We start from the raw sequence: 15,021 nt of genomic DNA on the forward strand, positions 1-15,021 counted from the left end.
GGGAGTGCCCGACTAGGGCATACCCTGAACCTTCTTCTATCAACACCAAATGCAGCTCGCGCTGATTAGCTATCAAATGAAATATACTCGATTTGTTTGTACTATTCTAGAAGCTACATGCCAAATTTGGTAGCTCTAGCTCTAAAGCCCAAGAGATAAGCTCAAAAAACAGTATTTCGATATTCGTTTTCGATTCTTATCGATTGCTTGAAAACGAGCTAGTTATCGATTATCGTACAATTAAGCTCGTCGTGTGCGGGCACTAAAAGGACCTACGTTCAAAGTTGTAAGTCTCTAGCTCTCATAGATTCTGAGATCGACGGTGTTTATTCATACGTACAGACAGACGAACGGAGGGAGAGGCAGACGGACGGACAGGCAATCAGATAGACAATCGACTCGTCGATTAATAGCGATCAGGGATATATGTATATATGTATACTTTATGGGCACGGAGATGCTTTCTTCTGCCTGTTACAAGCGCTTGCACAAAAACCATTATACCCTTTTTTGCCCAATTTCAATGGGCATAACAAGACACACAAACATATACCCTGGTTATTATCTAAAGGAATTGCGTGCTGCATTTTGAAGGTGCCTTTTTTTGTACATTTTCTATTAATTGGTTTTGTTTTGTGTGCACTAAAAGAAAAATTTTTTAGATGTTCTGCAACGTAAACTTTTGGCAACGATGCATGCTGCAGCAGCACACGCACACCCACACAGAATATATATAGATTTCATATTCAACGAAACACAATCTGCAATCAAATGCGCTGCATGTGTTTTTACGCCTCGCCACGCATCTTAATGTTAACACCCCTCACGCCCCCAAACGCCCACACAACACGCGTCCGCACACACCGTACGCTCCCCTGCGAACCTCGCCCCCTCTCTCTCCATCATACTAACCACCCCACATGCGCCATGGTCATGGCTGCGCCTCGGGGCGGGCGCCCACAGGACGCAACAAGCGAAAATTTTGTGTTTTGTTTTGAATATTTTTTATTTTCTTTTTCATATTCTCTTTGTTTGAGTGTGTGTGTGAGTGTGTGTGCCTGTGTGGGTAAGTGTGTGTGCGCGTATTTTTATTGGATTCTTTTTTTTTTTTTGGTTTTTTAGAGCGGACGTAAAAAATGGAAATTGAATATTTTATGTGAATTTTCGCAAAGAACTCAACTTAAAAACAAAAGTATTTCAGTCCAACTCTGCACGACTAGCAACTTCCCTGTTCTACCAGCTCCGAGCTATCGGTATAATGAAATGAGGCAGGTTTGCTAATCGATATTTCGATTGTATGACAATCGATATTTTCTATTTTCCTAGTTATCGATATTCTCCAACTAAACGGAAATGGCTGTTTTGCAAATTTGGTGTCTTAAGCTCTTGCTAATCAGTATTTCGATTGTTTTTTAATCGATATACCGTTTTCCCTATTTATCGATATTATTTAAATCGAACGCTACTTTGCGAATTTAGTGTCTCTAGTGCTTGTTAATCGATATTCCATTGTTTTAGTTTTCGATATTCTTTGACTTAGCGGACTTGGCTTCGTTGTCGAAAGAACAATTTTAACAATATTTATTCTTAAGCTAATATTCAAGCTAATATTCATTTCATTTAAAAGCTTTAAGGCTGCTAGTATTTTTAACTTCTACTTAACTAGTCCGATCTTAGTGCAATGAATTCTATAGAAAATTGTGTATATAACAATGCACAAGGCTCTCCCTTTAAAATTGAGATTTTGCGAAGAATCAAGGGAGATATCTAAAATGTGCAACATTCTTCAACTGTGTGTACTACACGAAAGCCTACATTCCATCTACATTCCCAAAATATACCATTAGAATACCCACATTCCAAATTATGTACATTAAGCTCTATAAACTTTTGAGTTATGCTTAGAAAAGCAAATCTTAAAATCGATTTTAATCGATTGGTAGTTGGTAAGAATTTAAACTGCGTACAATAGCCGAGAAAAAATATTGATTTCTTGATCAACTCGGGAATAAATAAACTTAATGGAATATTATATGCTTTCTTATGTTTGTTACAAGCGAAGGCACAAAACTAAGATACCCGTTTAACGCCATTGCAATGGATCAAGGGTATAAAAATGGTTGAGTGAGTTGGGCAGACGTTGATTGACTGCCCTGTTAATAGCAGGTTGAGTGCGGGCTAGATTGAAACAGTATATGCTCATCAAAGGGTCAAGCTGTGCAAACTCTGGATATCGTGTCACTTATTGACCGGTTAAAGAAACTGTTGCAGAGTCTTTTGGAGCACTGCAGCCAAATGTTGGGCGCTGCCGCAATGTGTTTTCCCTGGGAAAGGTTAGTGTCGCAGAATGGAAGCCGCCGCTAGTTGTTGGCATATTTGGGCACGCGTTCCAGCCATTAGGCGCACATGTTCATAATATTGATAATTTGCCAGACAGTTTGCCCAACTCAGTGTCATTTGTAAAGACTTGACAGCTGCCCGCAATGCCACAAACATATTTTTAAGCCAAGCGATAAGCTTAAGAATTTCAATTAAAGAAAACCAAAAAACTAGAACAGAAATATGTTGAAAATATGCATGTCTTGAACTTGGCCCACAGAGCACACAACTTATTGCCTACTTAAAGCACGTTTAGCTTCAAGTTTTACATATTAAAAAAAATAAGATAAACAAAAATGACAATATTTTGAACACAGAACAAGGAAACAAACAGACTGCAAACTTTATGCGCAACAACTTTGTATGATAAATAGTAAAATAACTTGGCGCCTGCAAAACAACTAATTAACATTTTTTTCTAGAACTGAATTTGGATAAAATAACTGAAATTAGTATTTAAATTGTTGAGAAATATAATCTAAGCTAGACATATGTGGAATTCCCGGGTGAAATTGTCTATCAGTGGGCTTCAGTTTGGGTAGAAGTGAATAAATCTTTAAATATCAACCAAGAGCACGAAAATCTTGTTTGTTTCACCATTCAATTTCTATTCAAATAAACTGCTTGAATGCGATATTCATTTAATTATTATGAGCTATTAATATCTTAGCTTTTTTGCTCTTTATATAGCCATTTTGTAAAAGGTTACGTGACTGGATTTTTCGCATCTTTTTATTTTCTGTCGACACTTTTATTGGGCATCAAAATGACCATTTACCAATTATTTGCTTTTGCTATCATTTGTTAGTTAGTATAAGATTTATTTTGGGATATGCGACATTTGAGCAAAGAGCAAAGACAAGAGTTCTCAATAAATAGTTTCCATTTTACTGGCATTTTCACTCTTATTACCAATTCAGGCGAGCTGTCCACGCGTTTAAGTGAAGTAAATTAATTATTTATATTTATCTTTTCTATTTGCTCGTGTAGAACTTTTTCTCGGTAGACTCATTTATTTTACATGTTACTTAACAGACTGTTATTTCAATCAACTGTTTAGGCTCGTGTCTTTGCCAACATTCTTGAAAACATTTATTCAACTGTTATTGAACAGACTGTTATTGCAATATCTTGTGTAAGCGCATATGTATAATAACAATGTCTCAGTACATTCCCTACATGTTATTTAACAGACTGTTATCACCTGCATATGTACAGCCTTGGCTCACATTTTTGTCAACATGTTATTTAACAGACAATTGTTTTGGGCATTTAACATGTATATTTCAACTCTTGGTTGTGTTCATATTATTATTATCAATAAAAAATATGTAAATATTATTTTTTAAAGCACAAACGACCGTTTTCGTTATTTAAAACTGTAATTAATTAATTTTGTTGCCTTTTTCGGTGAGTTTAACGCACTGCTGAGCTCTGATGCTTAACAAGTTTTCGCGCCAGGCGAAACAAACGCGAATGAAAGAAAGAAAAACCAACAAAAAAGAAAAATTATATTTAAGAGAAAAAACCACAGTGGCAAATGACAGCAGCGCGCAACAAGCAGTAGCTGCTGTGAATGCAACAAATGTAAAAAGCGCAACGAATTGCGGCAGCCGTTTGCTAACTTAAAAAGTTTGCTGCCAAAAGGTGGCGACCCGCAATAAAAACTTGCAGCACGTATGCGCCGCATACTTCCGCCGCCTGATGCCAAATCAAAGATCGCATTCTCGCTGCCGCCCACTCTCTACCACCCTCTCTCACCCACCCCCTCTCTCCCACCCTCTCTCTGCCACTCGCACTGTTGCTGTCTCTCGCCGTGTGGCTGTTCCTCTATATTTGCCGCGAGTTTTGGGTGTCACGCGCCAAAAGCGTCGCTGCAGCTTCGCCGTGCAACACTTTGAACGCAGCGATTAGCAAAAGGACACGTACAGGATGCACGCTTATAAACAACAATACACACATGCACACCCCGTCGAGACACGCGCTCACACAAACGCATACACGCGCGCAAACTTAACGGTTAACGAGGCAAACCAGCGGCAAACCTGAGAAGCTGCCAAATGCCATTTGCGTGTGGATGCGAGGGCCGTTCAAACAGATTCTAAATAAAAACCATATCAATATCATATCATATCATATCATATCATATCATATCATATCATATCATATCATATCATATCATATCATATCATATCATCATATCATATCATATCATATCATATCATATCATATCATATCATATCATATCATATCATATCATATCATATCATATCATATCATATCATATCATATCATATCATATCATATCATATCATATCATATCATATCATATCATATCAAGATCATATCATATCATATCATATCATATCATATCATATCATATCAGATCATATCATATCATATCATATCATATCATATCATATCATATCATAGCATATCATATCATATCATATCATATCATATCATATCATATCATATCATATCATATCATATCATATCATATCATATCATATCATATCATATCAAATCATATCATATCATATCATATCATATCATATCATATCATATCATATCATATCATATCATATCATAGCATATCATATCATATCATATCATATCATATCATATCATATCATATCATATCATATCATATCATATCATATCATATCATATCATATCATATCATATCATATCATATCATATCATATCATATCATATCATATCATATCATATCATATCATATCATATCATATCTATCATATCATATCATATCATATCATATCATATCATATCATATCATATCATATCATATCATATCATATCATATCATATCAGATCATATCATATCATATCATATCATATCATATCATATCTATCATATCATATCATATCATATCATATCATATCATATCATATCATATCATATCATATCATATCATATCATATCATATCATATCATATCATATCATATCATATCATATCATATCATATCATATCATATCATATCATATCATATCAGATCATATCATATCATACATATCATATCATATCATATCATTATCATATCATATCATATCATATCATATCATATCATATCATATCATATCATAATCATATCATCATATCATATCATATCATATCATATATATCATATCATATCATATCATATCATATCATATCATATCATATCATATCATATCATATCATATCATATCATATCATATCATATCATATCATTGAAAACTTCAAATCTTTCCCTAGTCACATCTCAAGTTTTATTTTAACAAATATTTTTAATAAATCTTTTCCAACTGTTCAATCATGAATGTATATATATATTTATATATTATATTAAGAATTGATTTATTTATTTTATTTTTTGTTTTTTATAATTTAAACTATACTTATATGACCGACCTTTCCTTTCATTCTAAGTTCAAGTTTATCACAATTTATAAAAATGTAAAAACTATTGCAGACAACTTTTTTAATTATTTCTCAAATGCAACTTATCGATTGACTTTGATAAAATAACCCACGTTTGGTAAATGTTAGAAACCCGATTTTGAATCTTTCACTATATGCCGTGCAAAACCGGTTAACATTTGTTTTGGAGCATATTTGCTGGAGTATATGCTGAATATTTTCCAACAATCAGAATTCATACTTATACAACAATCTAAGAGTTCCTACAAGAGACTATTGCCTATTTATGGTAAGTATATATAGATATATATATATATATGTAGATATATATAGCCATATACTATGGAGTCCGACTTAAAGTGATATATAGCACCAAATTAGAATTGATCGCAAAATAGAAATATATAAAATTCGTATTTTATGCAGAAGTAAATACTTGATCTTCCATTAACAAGCTCACTTGAATAATGAGTATTCGAGTTATAGTAAAAATGAATTAATAGAATATTATAATAAATTATTTAAAATAAATTACTTACTCACTTTTTTAAAAATGCGGGACACTGCAGCAATTCTTGAAGTGCCCCAAGAAAGTTTCGTGTGCCTGGCAATATGCTTTCATATTTTCAAAGTAATTCTTGTGTTTTTCTACTTTTTTATTTTTCTACATTTTTTTTTTTTTATTTGTTATTGTGTTGGCCATCATGCATTTTCCTAACGATTTTCATGCAGTTGCAATTTGCGTATACGTGATATGCGAATTGGCTAAAATTTGTAGTTAAAGTTTTCAAAAAGAATTTTCAAACTTTTCCATAAACAGCCGATTAAAAGCAATTAAAACGTCATAATAAATCGAATATTTTGATGATAATTTCAATTGAAACCAAAAAGCAATTTGCATTTTAAGCCCTTGCTTCATGGCGAAATGCAAAATCAAATTAAAATACATATTAATGCAAATAAAATACGTTCAAAAATAGACAAAGTGCACTTTTCATACTTTAATCAAATATGGTTTCTGGGAAATGACAAAAAATAAAAAAAAACAAACAAACAAAATGCAAAAGTATAAAAAACGAAAAACAAGTCAAACTTTAGATCCCATGAAAGTAAAGTTATTCTTGCAGTCTCAATTAAATACTTTTACATATTTATTTGCAACTGAACATTCGGACATCAAATGGCCAAAAAGATGGAAATGGAAATAAACCACAAATATGCTTTCAACTTTAAAAACAGAACTTTCGCCAGCTTGGGAGACGCAAGCCACAAAAAAAAGAACTCAGATAAAAACTAAAATAAAAAAAAAAGGCAAAAAACGAACTTTTTCACTCATTTTTTTCGGAAATATTTTGAAAACGCACACAAACACACACACACACACGCACACGCACAATATGAATCCCCAGAAGCGCCACATTCATCACATAAATATTTGGAAAAGTTTTCAAAAATAAACAATTATTTATGGTTTGGTACTTACTGTTGGAAAAATGTCCTGAGAACGACGCACTTTTCAGTCGTTCGAATCCAGTGAGAATTTTGTGCACATTTTGTGCGTAAGCAATCAACAAATTCTTACACCGCAGAGTTAATAATAATATGAAAACACAACCAAAAAAAATGCAACAAACAATAAAAAAATAAAGTGAAGACACAAAACTAACACAAAATGTTGTGCAAATTAAAATTTGAGCTCCAAAAATGCAAATAGTTTCGACTTTTCTCTCAAATTTCAAATAATATTTATTTTTTTGAACTAGTTCTTTTATTTTTTTAATTAATTTTTTGGTTTTTGTTCTGAATGAGCTACGAGATCTTTAGCACTGCACTTGCACAAAAAAACAATAAAAAAAAGTATTGATAGCGAGTTGCTGATTGCTGTTGTTGTTGGCGAGCAACATGAGCGTTTGAGAATTTGATTGAAGTTTGAAGTGTTGAGTTTTTGAATGTTCAGAGTTCTGGTTCTGCTCAGCTGCTGCTCCACAACTCGCCCTGGCGAGCGTTCAAATGAAACTGATGCGATAGCGCAACAGTCGCAGGAATATAAAGCAACCAGCACGCCCACGACAAGAGCGCCATAAAACCAACGCACACTAACGAAGAGCGCACGAGGCGAACGAAACGAACGAGACGAACGATGCGACTGCCGCGACTGCGGCGACTGAGGGGAATGAGGGGAGGGAGCGCAACGCCTCCTACACAGTGGAGCACGAACGAATGCACAGCCGCAATACACGAAGCATAATAAACACCTGTAAACGCAGTCATCGTCGACGTTCGGGTTTGTTCGCTGCCGCTGCCGGCGTCGCTGCCGCTATAATGCCGGCACAGTCGTTGTATTTTTTATTTGCGAGAATGCGAGAGCATGACAGTGCGAGAGTGTGCGTGGGAGTGGGACAGCAATAGAGAGCGCACGACTAGCGCTCCTCGCGGAAGCGGAAGGAAACTCAACAGTTGGCACATTACGGCAGCTACTTGTTGTTGCTTGCTTTGCTAGCTTTCCATACACTTTATGGCAAGCTCATTTATTGCATTTATTGCACACATACACGAACAGAAGACACACACACGCACACATACAAAAGCATAGCCTATGCGTTAAGCCGACGCCAACGGTCAGCATTATCATGACGCTTCTGCCCCAACGCCGCGGTGTGCATCAGTTCATCCAAGCGCAGCAGCTGCATGCTATCTCTTGCTAGCGCATCCACCACGGTTGTGGCCAATCTATCCTTAAGCAGTCCCAAACGTCGCAGCACTCGTCGCACCTTTCTGGCAAACTTTCTGCCTGGCTCTGATGTTGGCTTTGATGTTGGCTTTGCAGTTGCCGGTTCAGGCTCGGGCTGGGCAGCAGCCTCACCTTGCCTAGCCGGACGCAGCTCGACCAGCGCCAGACTGTTGCTTTTCTCGACATCGATGCCAGTTGGGAATTCCAAGCGATCGCGTTGGGCAGCGGCCAGTACGACGCAAAGCAGCAGTAAAAAGGTGCAACGCATTTTTTTTTTTTTTTGGTTTTTTGGTTTCTTTGCAGTATTCAGTTTCAGTTGGAACAGCTTTCTGTGCTCTTCTCGGCCAAGTTGTCGCTACTTATAGGCCAAAACTGACACGACAGAGAGACAGTTTAGCTGACTGTCAATGTGTGGCAGCGTTCAGACATTAGATAAGCTTTGATTTATTTACAACTATTTTAATTAACTTTTTTTGCATTTCCTGACTATAACGTAGATATGTTTTGTTGCCTGCGTTGGCCGCCCCCGCCCGTTTATAGGCCCTTCTCCAGTTCCATGCGCATCGCGTTCAATAATTCCGGCAATAGCGCCACATACTTATCCACACAGTCCAAGGAGCAGCGCTCGACACGCCCGCCACAGTTATCATCTTCGCCGGGCAACTGACACTGGCGCAGACAATCCTCCAGCTGGGACTCGAACTCGGCCAGCTCCTGTTGCACATAGCAGCGGGCGCGCGTCAGCGGCATTTGGCAGCGATCAACGCAACGCTGTACCGCATCCGCACTGGCGTTCATATCGGCACAACAGCGTTTGGCACATCCGTGCATCGTCAGCTGCAGTTTGCGCAAATGCTCCCGATCCATGTCGTCGACGGCATTGATGAGCGCATTGTCAATGCGTTCACGCTGCTCCATTAAATTGGGATTCTCGCCCATTTTCTGGTCGCGTCTTTTATGTTAGTTGAGTGAACAATTTTTGGGTATATTTCGGATGTCATATGGAGTACGATAGCTTTAGTAAATGAAAAAGATTGCTTTGTGTGCTCACAACAAAATATTGCTAGCTCCTAGCTTCCAGATGCAGCGAATAATGGCTGCTATCGATAACTTATCGATATACATTGCCAAACATACTAGTTCGTAGTTACGTACATTATCTTGGCACTTATTTTTGATGCAATGTGGAGTACGCTAGCTTCAGTAACCAAAAGCTGATTGCATTGTGCGCTCACAACAAAATATTGCTAGTTCATAGTTTGCAGGTGAAGCAATTGATGGCTGCTATCGATAACTTATCGATATACATTGTTATTGCTCTTGCCACTTATTTCAGATTTCATATGGAGTAGAACAGCTACAGTAAATGAAAAAGATTGCTTATCGAAGTTCGTACTTGGCAGATATAGCCAATAATTTCTGTATTTGATAGCTTATCGATATACAATGCCGTTGTTCTTGTCACCTTTCTTAAGTTGATAAACATTTAAGTCTTACGTTGTGTATGTTGCAGCATATGATATTGTGATGAATAAATCCACTAAGTCAATCGATTAACATTTCGATAACGATATCAACCAAACCACATACTGTGTTATATTATCGATATTTTTCTTAAACAAACAAATGTTTGTCACTTTAATAGCCTTCTCACAGATAATTAACAGATTATTAATCAAATTTGATATTGATGTATATCGATAACTATCGAGAAAACCACAGTTAACAATGCAAAGTCGAATTGGCCGATTTCCTTGTACTAGTTTGCCTTTTGTTCAGCTATTATGCAAATTTCTCCATAAATTTGTTCCACTTTGAATGCACGTCGTGTGCCATTTAAATAACATTTATCGATAATTTATTTAGCTAATCGATTGCAGGACCATTGAGAGCCTACCTTTCCCCCAGCCACAATAATGTAATTATTTGTTTTAGGCTACGGACTGTTCTGCCACCAGCTTAGCCACGCCCCCCCCTAACTATCCCCCTCCCAAACTGCTTTCCCCTTTCCCATACGGCACAAATTATTCATACATGCTCCCAATTGACGAATACAATACAATACAACACAATTGCCATACGTGGCTGCACATTATTTATGTATCCACAAGTAAGCAGAAAATGTGACATACTTTTGGGGGCAACGAAAGCAATTCGAAAATTACTAATAACAAATATATTCAAATTGTCTTGCTCCACAAAGCCGTGCAGCACAGTTTCATAGAAATTTGCAGGTGCAAAATTTTCCAACCATAGAATCAGTTCTCGATTTGAAAGGCGTTAGAAATAATTTTGTTCTCTCAACTGCCACAATTTTGGTTTTAGAATGGAAACAGTTCGAAAATTATTTCGATTTTAATACAATTTGACAAGTAAAACTTTGTCAAATACATATATTTGAGCAAATTTTAACGTAGAATGTTCACAAAAAGTTCTCTACTATTATTATATGCCGAGTCTCAGTACTCAATACTACTTTGGACTAAGGTTACGTGCATTGAAAATGATCTAGTTCATTTGCAACATAAAGTTGTTCCACTGCTGGTCACTGGCCATACAAATTTCATCAGTCAGAGAACTCTCTAGGCTAATGGCACTATGACCAAGTCATTTAAATATCCGTGTGGCTGTACGTCCGTCTGCCCCTCCGTCTGACCGTCCGTCTGTCTGCCCTTCTGTCCGTCCGTCTGTCCGTCCTGCTGTCCGTCTGTCTGTCTGTTTGTCGAACTGCTATCAATGGGCAATCAATGCGGGAGTAAGGCGCGCCAACGAGTGCAAGAGATAGACATAAAGACAGAGAGAGTGCGAGAGAGAGAGAGCGAGAAAGAGAGAGAGAGAGAGAGACGCCAGTTGAGCAGTTTAAAAATGTGGCAAGAAGTGGCGGCAACAGCGACGAAGGCGACGGCGTTGTCTAACAAAATGTTTTCACATTATTCAAATGAAATGCTTTTTATTGTCTGTCCACAAGCAAACAGCAACAACAAAAATGATAACAATTATAATAAATAACAGAAAAAAAATACCGAGCTATCGATGGCACGCCGACAATCAAATATCCTTGCAGACACACATACTATTCACATTAATTCGAATGTTTTGAGCTTTTTTCAATAAAACAGTTTGCATAGAGGCGGGCAGAGATTTATATTTTGTATAACTACTCGGCTGTTCGTACTATTCATGAATATATATACATATATACACATATATGCGTTACGAGACTCGTGACATAGCTCTAAGGCCCTTTGTAAGTGTACAAAACGCAAGCAAATCAACATGATACAACATGCAAACTAAACAAGAAGTACGAGCAGGTGGCGAGAGGCGGAGTGGGGTTGCGAAGAAGAAGTGAAAAAATATTACCTGCATTCATAGAATACAATGAATCATTTTGGTCTTTGTTTCAAATGTGTGCGTGCGTGTGCTTGTGTGTGTGTGTGTGTGTGTGGGCAGTAGAAATGGAGTGGGAGCTGGGACAACGGGGATACGGGGGTACGGGCGGCTAGCACAAGAATTGGCAGCGAAATGGCGCGACAGTCGCCGAGGAATGGGCAGGCCGGGGCAGGGGTATGGCAAGTGTAGTGTTTGGATGTCTTTGAGCAATCAACGGTAAATGCAATTTCAATTTTCATTAATCTGCTTGGTTAAAAGGCATGCACACTAATATCCACACTCACACCCATACACACACACACACACACACACACACACACACCCACTGAGCACGCACAACCATATATAAAACGTACACAGCGCGGCTGACAGGATAGAGCAGGACGAGGTGGGTCGCGTGGGCGGGCGCAGAGGCAGACGAGAACAAAGAATGCCAAGGAATTGTGCGAGCTGAAAGTTGTGCGCTTATCGGCGACTGTCAAAATGTAATGTGTGTGTATGTGTGTGTGCCGCACGATAGACAAACAAAAAGCGTTGACGTAGGGTGAGCGAGAGAAAGAGAGCGAGAGAAATGCAAATAAAAGCGAGAGCGATCCAGCAATGCAATGCCTTGTTACAAACACAATGCACAGAGAGAAAACGATGGAGAGAGTGAGTATAAGCGGGAGTGAGGAGCGAGAGAGAGAGAGTGAGCTAGGGACGGCAGGGGGAGGGGAATACTTTTGCACAGAGATGGAAAGATTTGATTAGAAATTATTTGTCATTTTGCTGCCATTGAACCAGTGATTCGGTTTATGAACCAATGGAGAACATAAAGAAAATTGTTTGCATTTATCTTCAAGCTCTGCAATGCCTGATTTGCTGAAGCAGTTGATGACTCGAGTACAATTCAAACTGCAATTGAGAGCATTGCACTTTGCTTCTACGATTGCTTTAATGAAAACGTTTTCAATAGTGAGTGCAACTAGTTCAGTTTAATACGAGCTTTTGTCACCTAAAAACATGCATTACGATTCTTGTGAATCTGTTCGTTCGGTTTGTTTCATTTGCAACATTACGTCAAAGGTTAAGTGGTTCATTTACTAATTCAGTCTACAATTGGTACCCAAATATTTATGCAACATTCAACAAATTGACGGATATGTACAATTGTGGTTCTTTCTCTGGTTCCACGACTGGTTAATTGTAGACTAAACACCAAGAGAGTAAAGATTTAATTGACTGCCGAAAACTTACTGGTTCATTAACTGGTTCATTCTTCAGCTCGTTTAATAGTTGTCTTAAGAAACTGACTGATATGCACAGCTTTTGCTTTAAGCTATTATGTGAAAAATACGCAACACTTGTAAGTGATCCATTTACTGGTTCGTTGTAAAAGCAGTAGAAGAGCGTCATATGCAAAATGTAGTACACAGATACTCTGCTTTAAAAGCACTTGACGTTAAGAAGACTTTCGGCTGCCATTCCCAACAGATTCATAAGACATTCCATGTTATAAGACAGCAGCAAGCAGCAAAAATGTGATATGAGCCATGACGTGGCACGGCGCTGAATGGATGTTGGCCCGGTTGCGTGGGGGGTGGGGGGGGGGGGGGGGGGGGGGGGACTGTGGACTGTGGCCCAGTCAATGGCCCAGAAGCGAAAGCATAAGCATTGAGAGCCAGCCTAGGCCTATATACAGTAAATGCATGCATATCTGGGTTGCCTTGGCGTTGCCTCAAAGTGACAAGTCAAGCAGAGCCAAAAAGCCAGAGCGACGTCCCCAGCAAGGACATGCCACGAGGATTGGCCTCAGCAATGATTGCGACAACGACTGCGGCTTGTGTGATATGTTAATTTGGCCTAAACTACACGACGCTGCACGTTGCGACCGTTGCCAGTAAAAATCCCCAAGCATATATATATATATATAGACATACATATATATGTATATATATTAAAATATCAACAACAAGAAGATGAAACGTGTAACACATTCGCCAGTTAGCGCAGGATTTCAATGTGCCAACGCTTCACGAAATTGCATACCCTGTACAAATGTGCGAGCCTATGTGACAGGCAGAGCAGTAGATACACAAGCCCAAAGGGTGCTTATATGTATGTAGGGATGACCATTCGATGGCCTTCACAAGCACTTGAGTTCTTTATGTTCATATTATTTATTTAGAGAAATTGGTGAACAAGCGTAAACTTATGATTATTGTACATTTTCCGACATGTATTTCAAAGACAACGAGCAACAGCGAACACATCTTTTCATTGACTCTTCTAGCTTACAACTGAGCTTCTCCTTCTTGTATTTTTATCGATAAATCTATCGTTGATTAAATATCCATAGCAGGGTTGCATATGATAAGTGATTTTATATTACCAAATGAGTATAATGCCAACATTATACTCGCCTGTTTAATTTAACTGATTGTAAGTTCGACCACTCCTAGTTCTGTTTCCAACTCCTACACTCGGCCATCCTGACTCTTCATTCGACCCGAATGACGACTCTTCTGTTAAATTAGCATTTGGCTCCCATTTTTTCATGTATTCTGCTACAGTTGTAGTTTTCCCTGGACCTTCGTGGTCGCCTACCTTTTCTACGTCATATCTACCATGGTTTTGAATCTTTACTATTTTATATGGACCAAAGAATTTAGGTTTCAATTTTAAACCAGTACCATACTGTGTTCTCTTAATGGCTACAAGTTCGTTTATTTTATAATTGGACTCTTTTTTGCGATGTTTATTAAAAGATTTTCGGTTTTCCTGCTGTATTTTTGCTATATTTTGCCGCGCTTCTTTACGAACTTCTTCTCTTTCGTTACTTAGCTCCTCTATAGCAGCTTCTTCTAATAGTTCTTGCAAGTCCGATATTCTTTTAAGTTTCATCTCCACACCAGTCAACAATCTAAACGGTGAAACTTTAGTGCTTCTTGGCGGCGTACTGTTGATTGTTTGTTGAACGATATCAATATGCTTATACCAGCTACAAGGATTTTCACGACATAGTTTAGACAACATTGGTATTACGATTTTGTGTATACGTTCTACCTGGCCGTTTCCTCTTGGAACTCCTGTAGCTATCGTAAGATGCTGTA

The 15,021-nt window shown here is 37.8% G+C and overlaps 1 protein-coding gene across 1 annotated transcript; it reads right to left on the reverse strand.

The window, feature by feature from the left end:
• Positions 1-8,976: 8,976 nt before the first annotated feature.
• LOC6635531 (protein FAM136A) lies at positions 8,977-10,441 on the reverse strand. The gene has a single exon (XM_070210776.1). It carries the CDS (start codon positions 9,473-9,475, stop codon positions 9,071-9,073), a length of 405 nt encoding a protein of 134 aa, XP_070066877.1. The 5' UTR covers positions 9,476-10,441; the 3' UTR covers positions 8,977-9,070.
• Between the last annotated feature and the right edge of the window lie 4,580 nt (positions 10,442-15,021).

This window comes from Drosophila virilis, unplaced genomic scaffold (assembly GCF_030788295.1).
Source record: "Drosophila virilis strain 15010-1051.87 unplaced genomic scaffold, Dvir_AGI_RSII-ME tig00000343, whole genome shotgun sequence".
In the NCBI taxonomy this organism is placed as follows: domain Eukaryota; kingdom Metazoa; phylum Arthropoda; class Insecta; order Diptera; family Drosophilidae; genus Drosophila; species Drosophila virilis.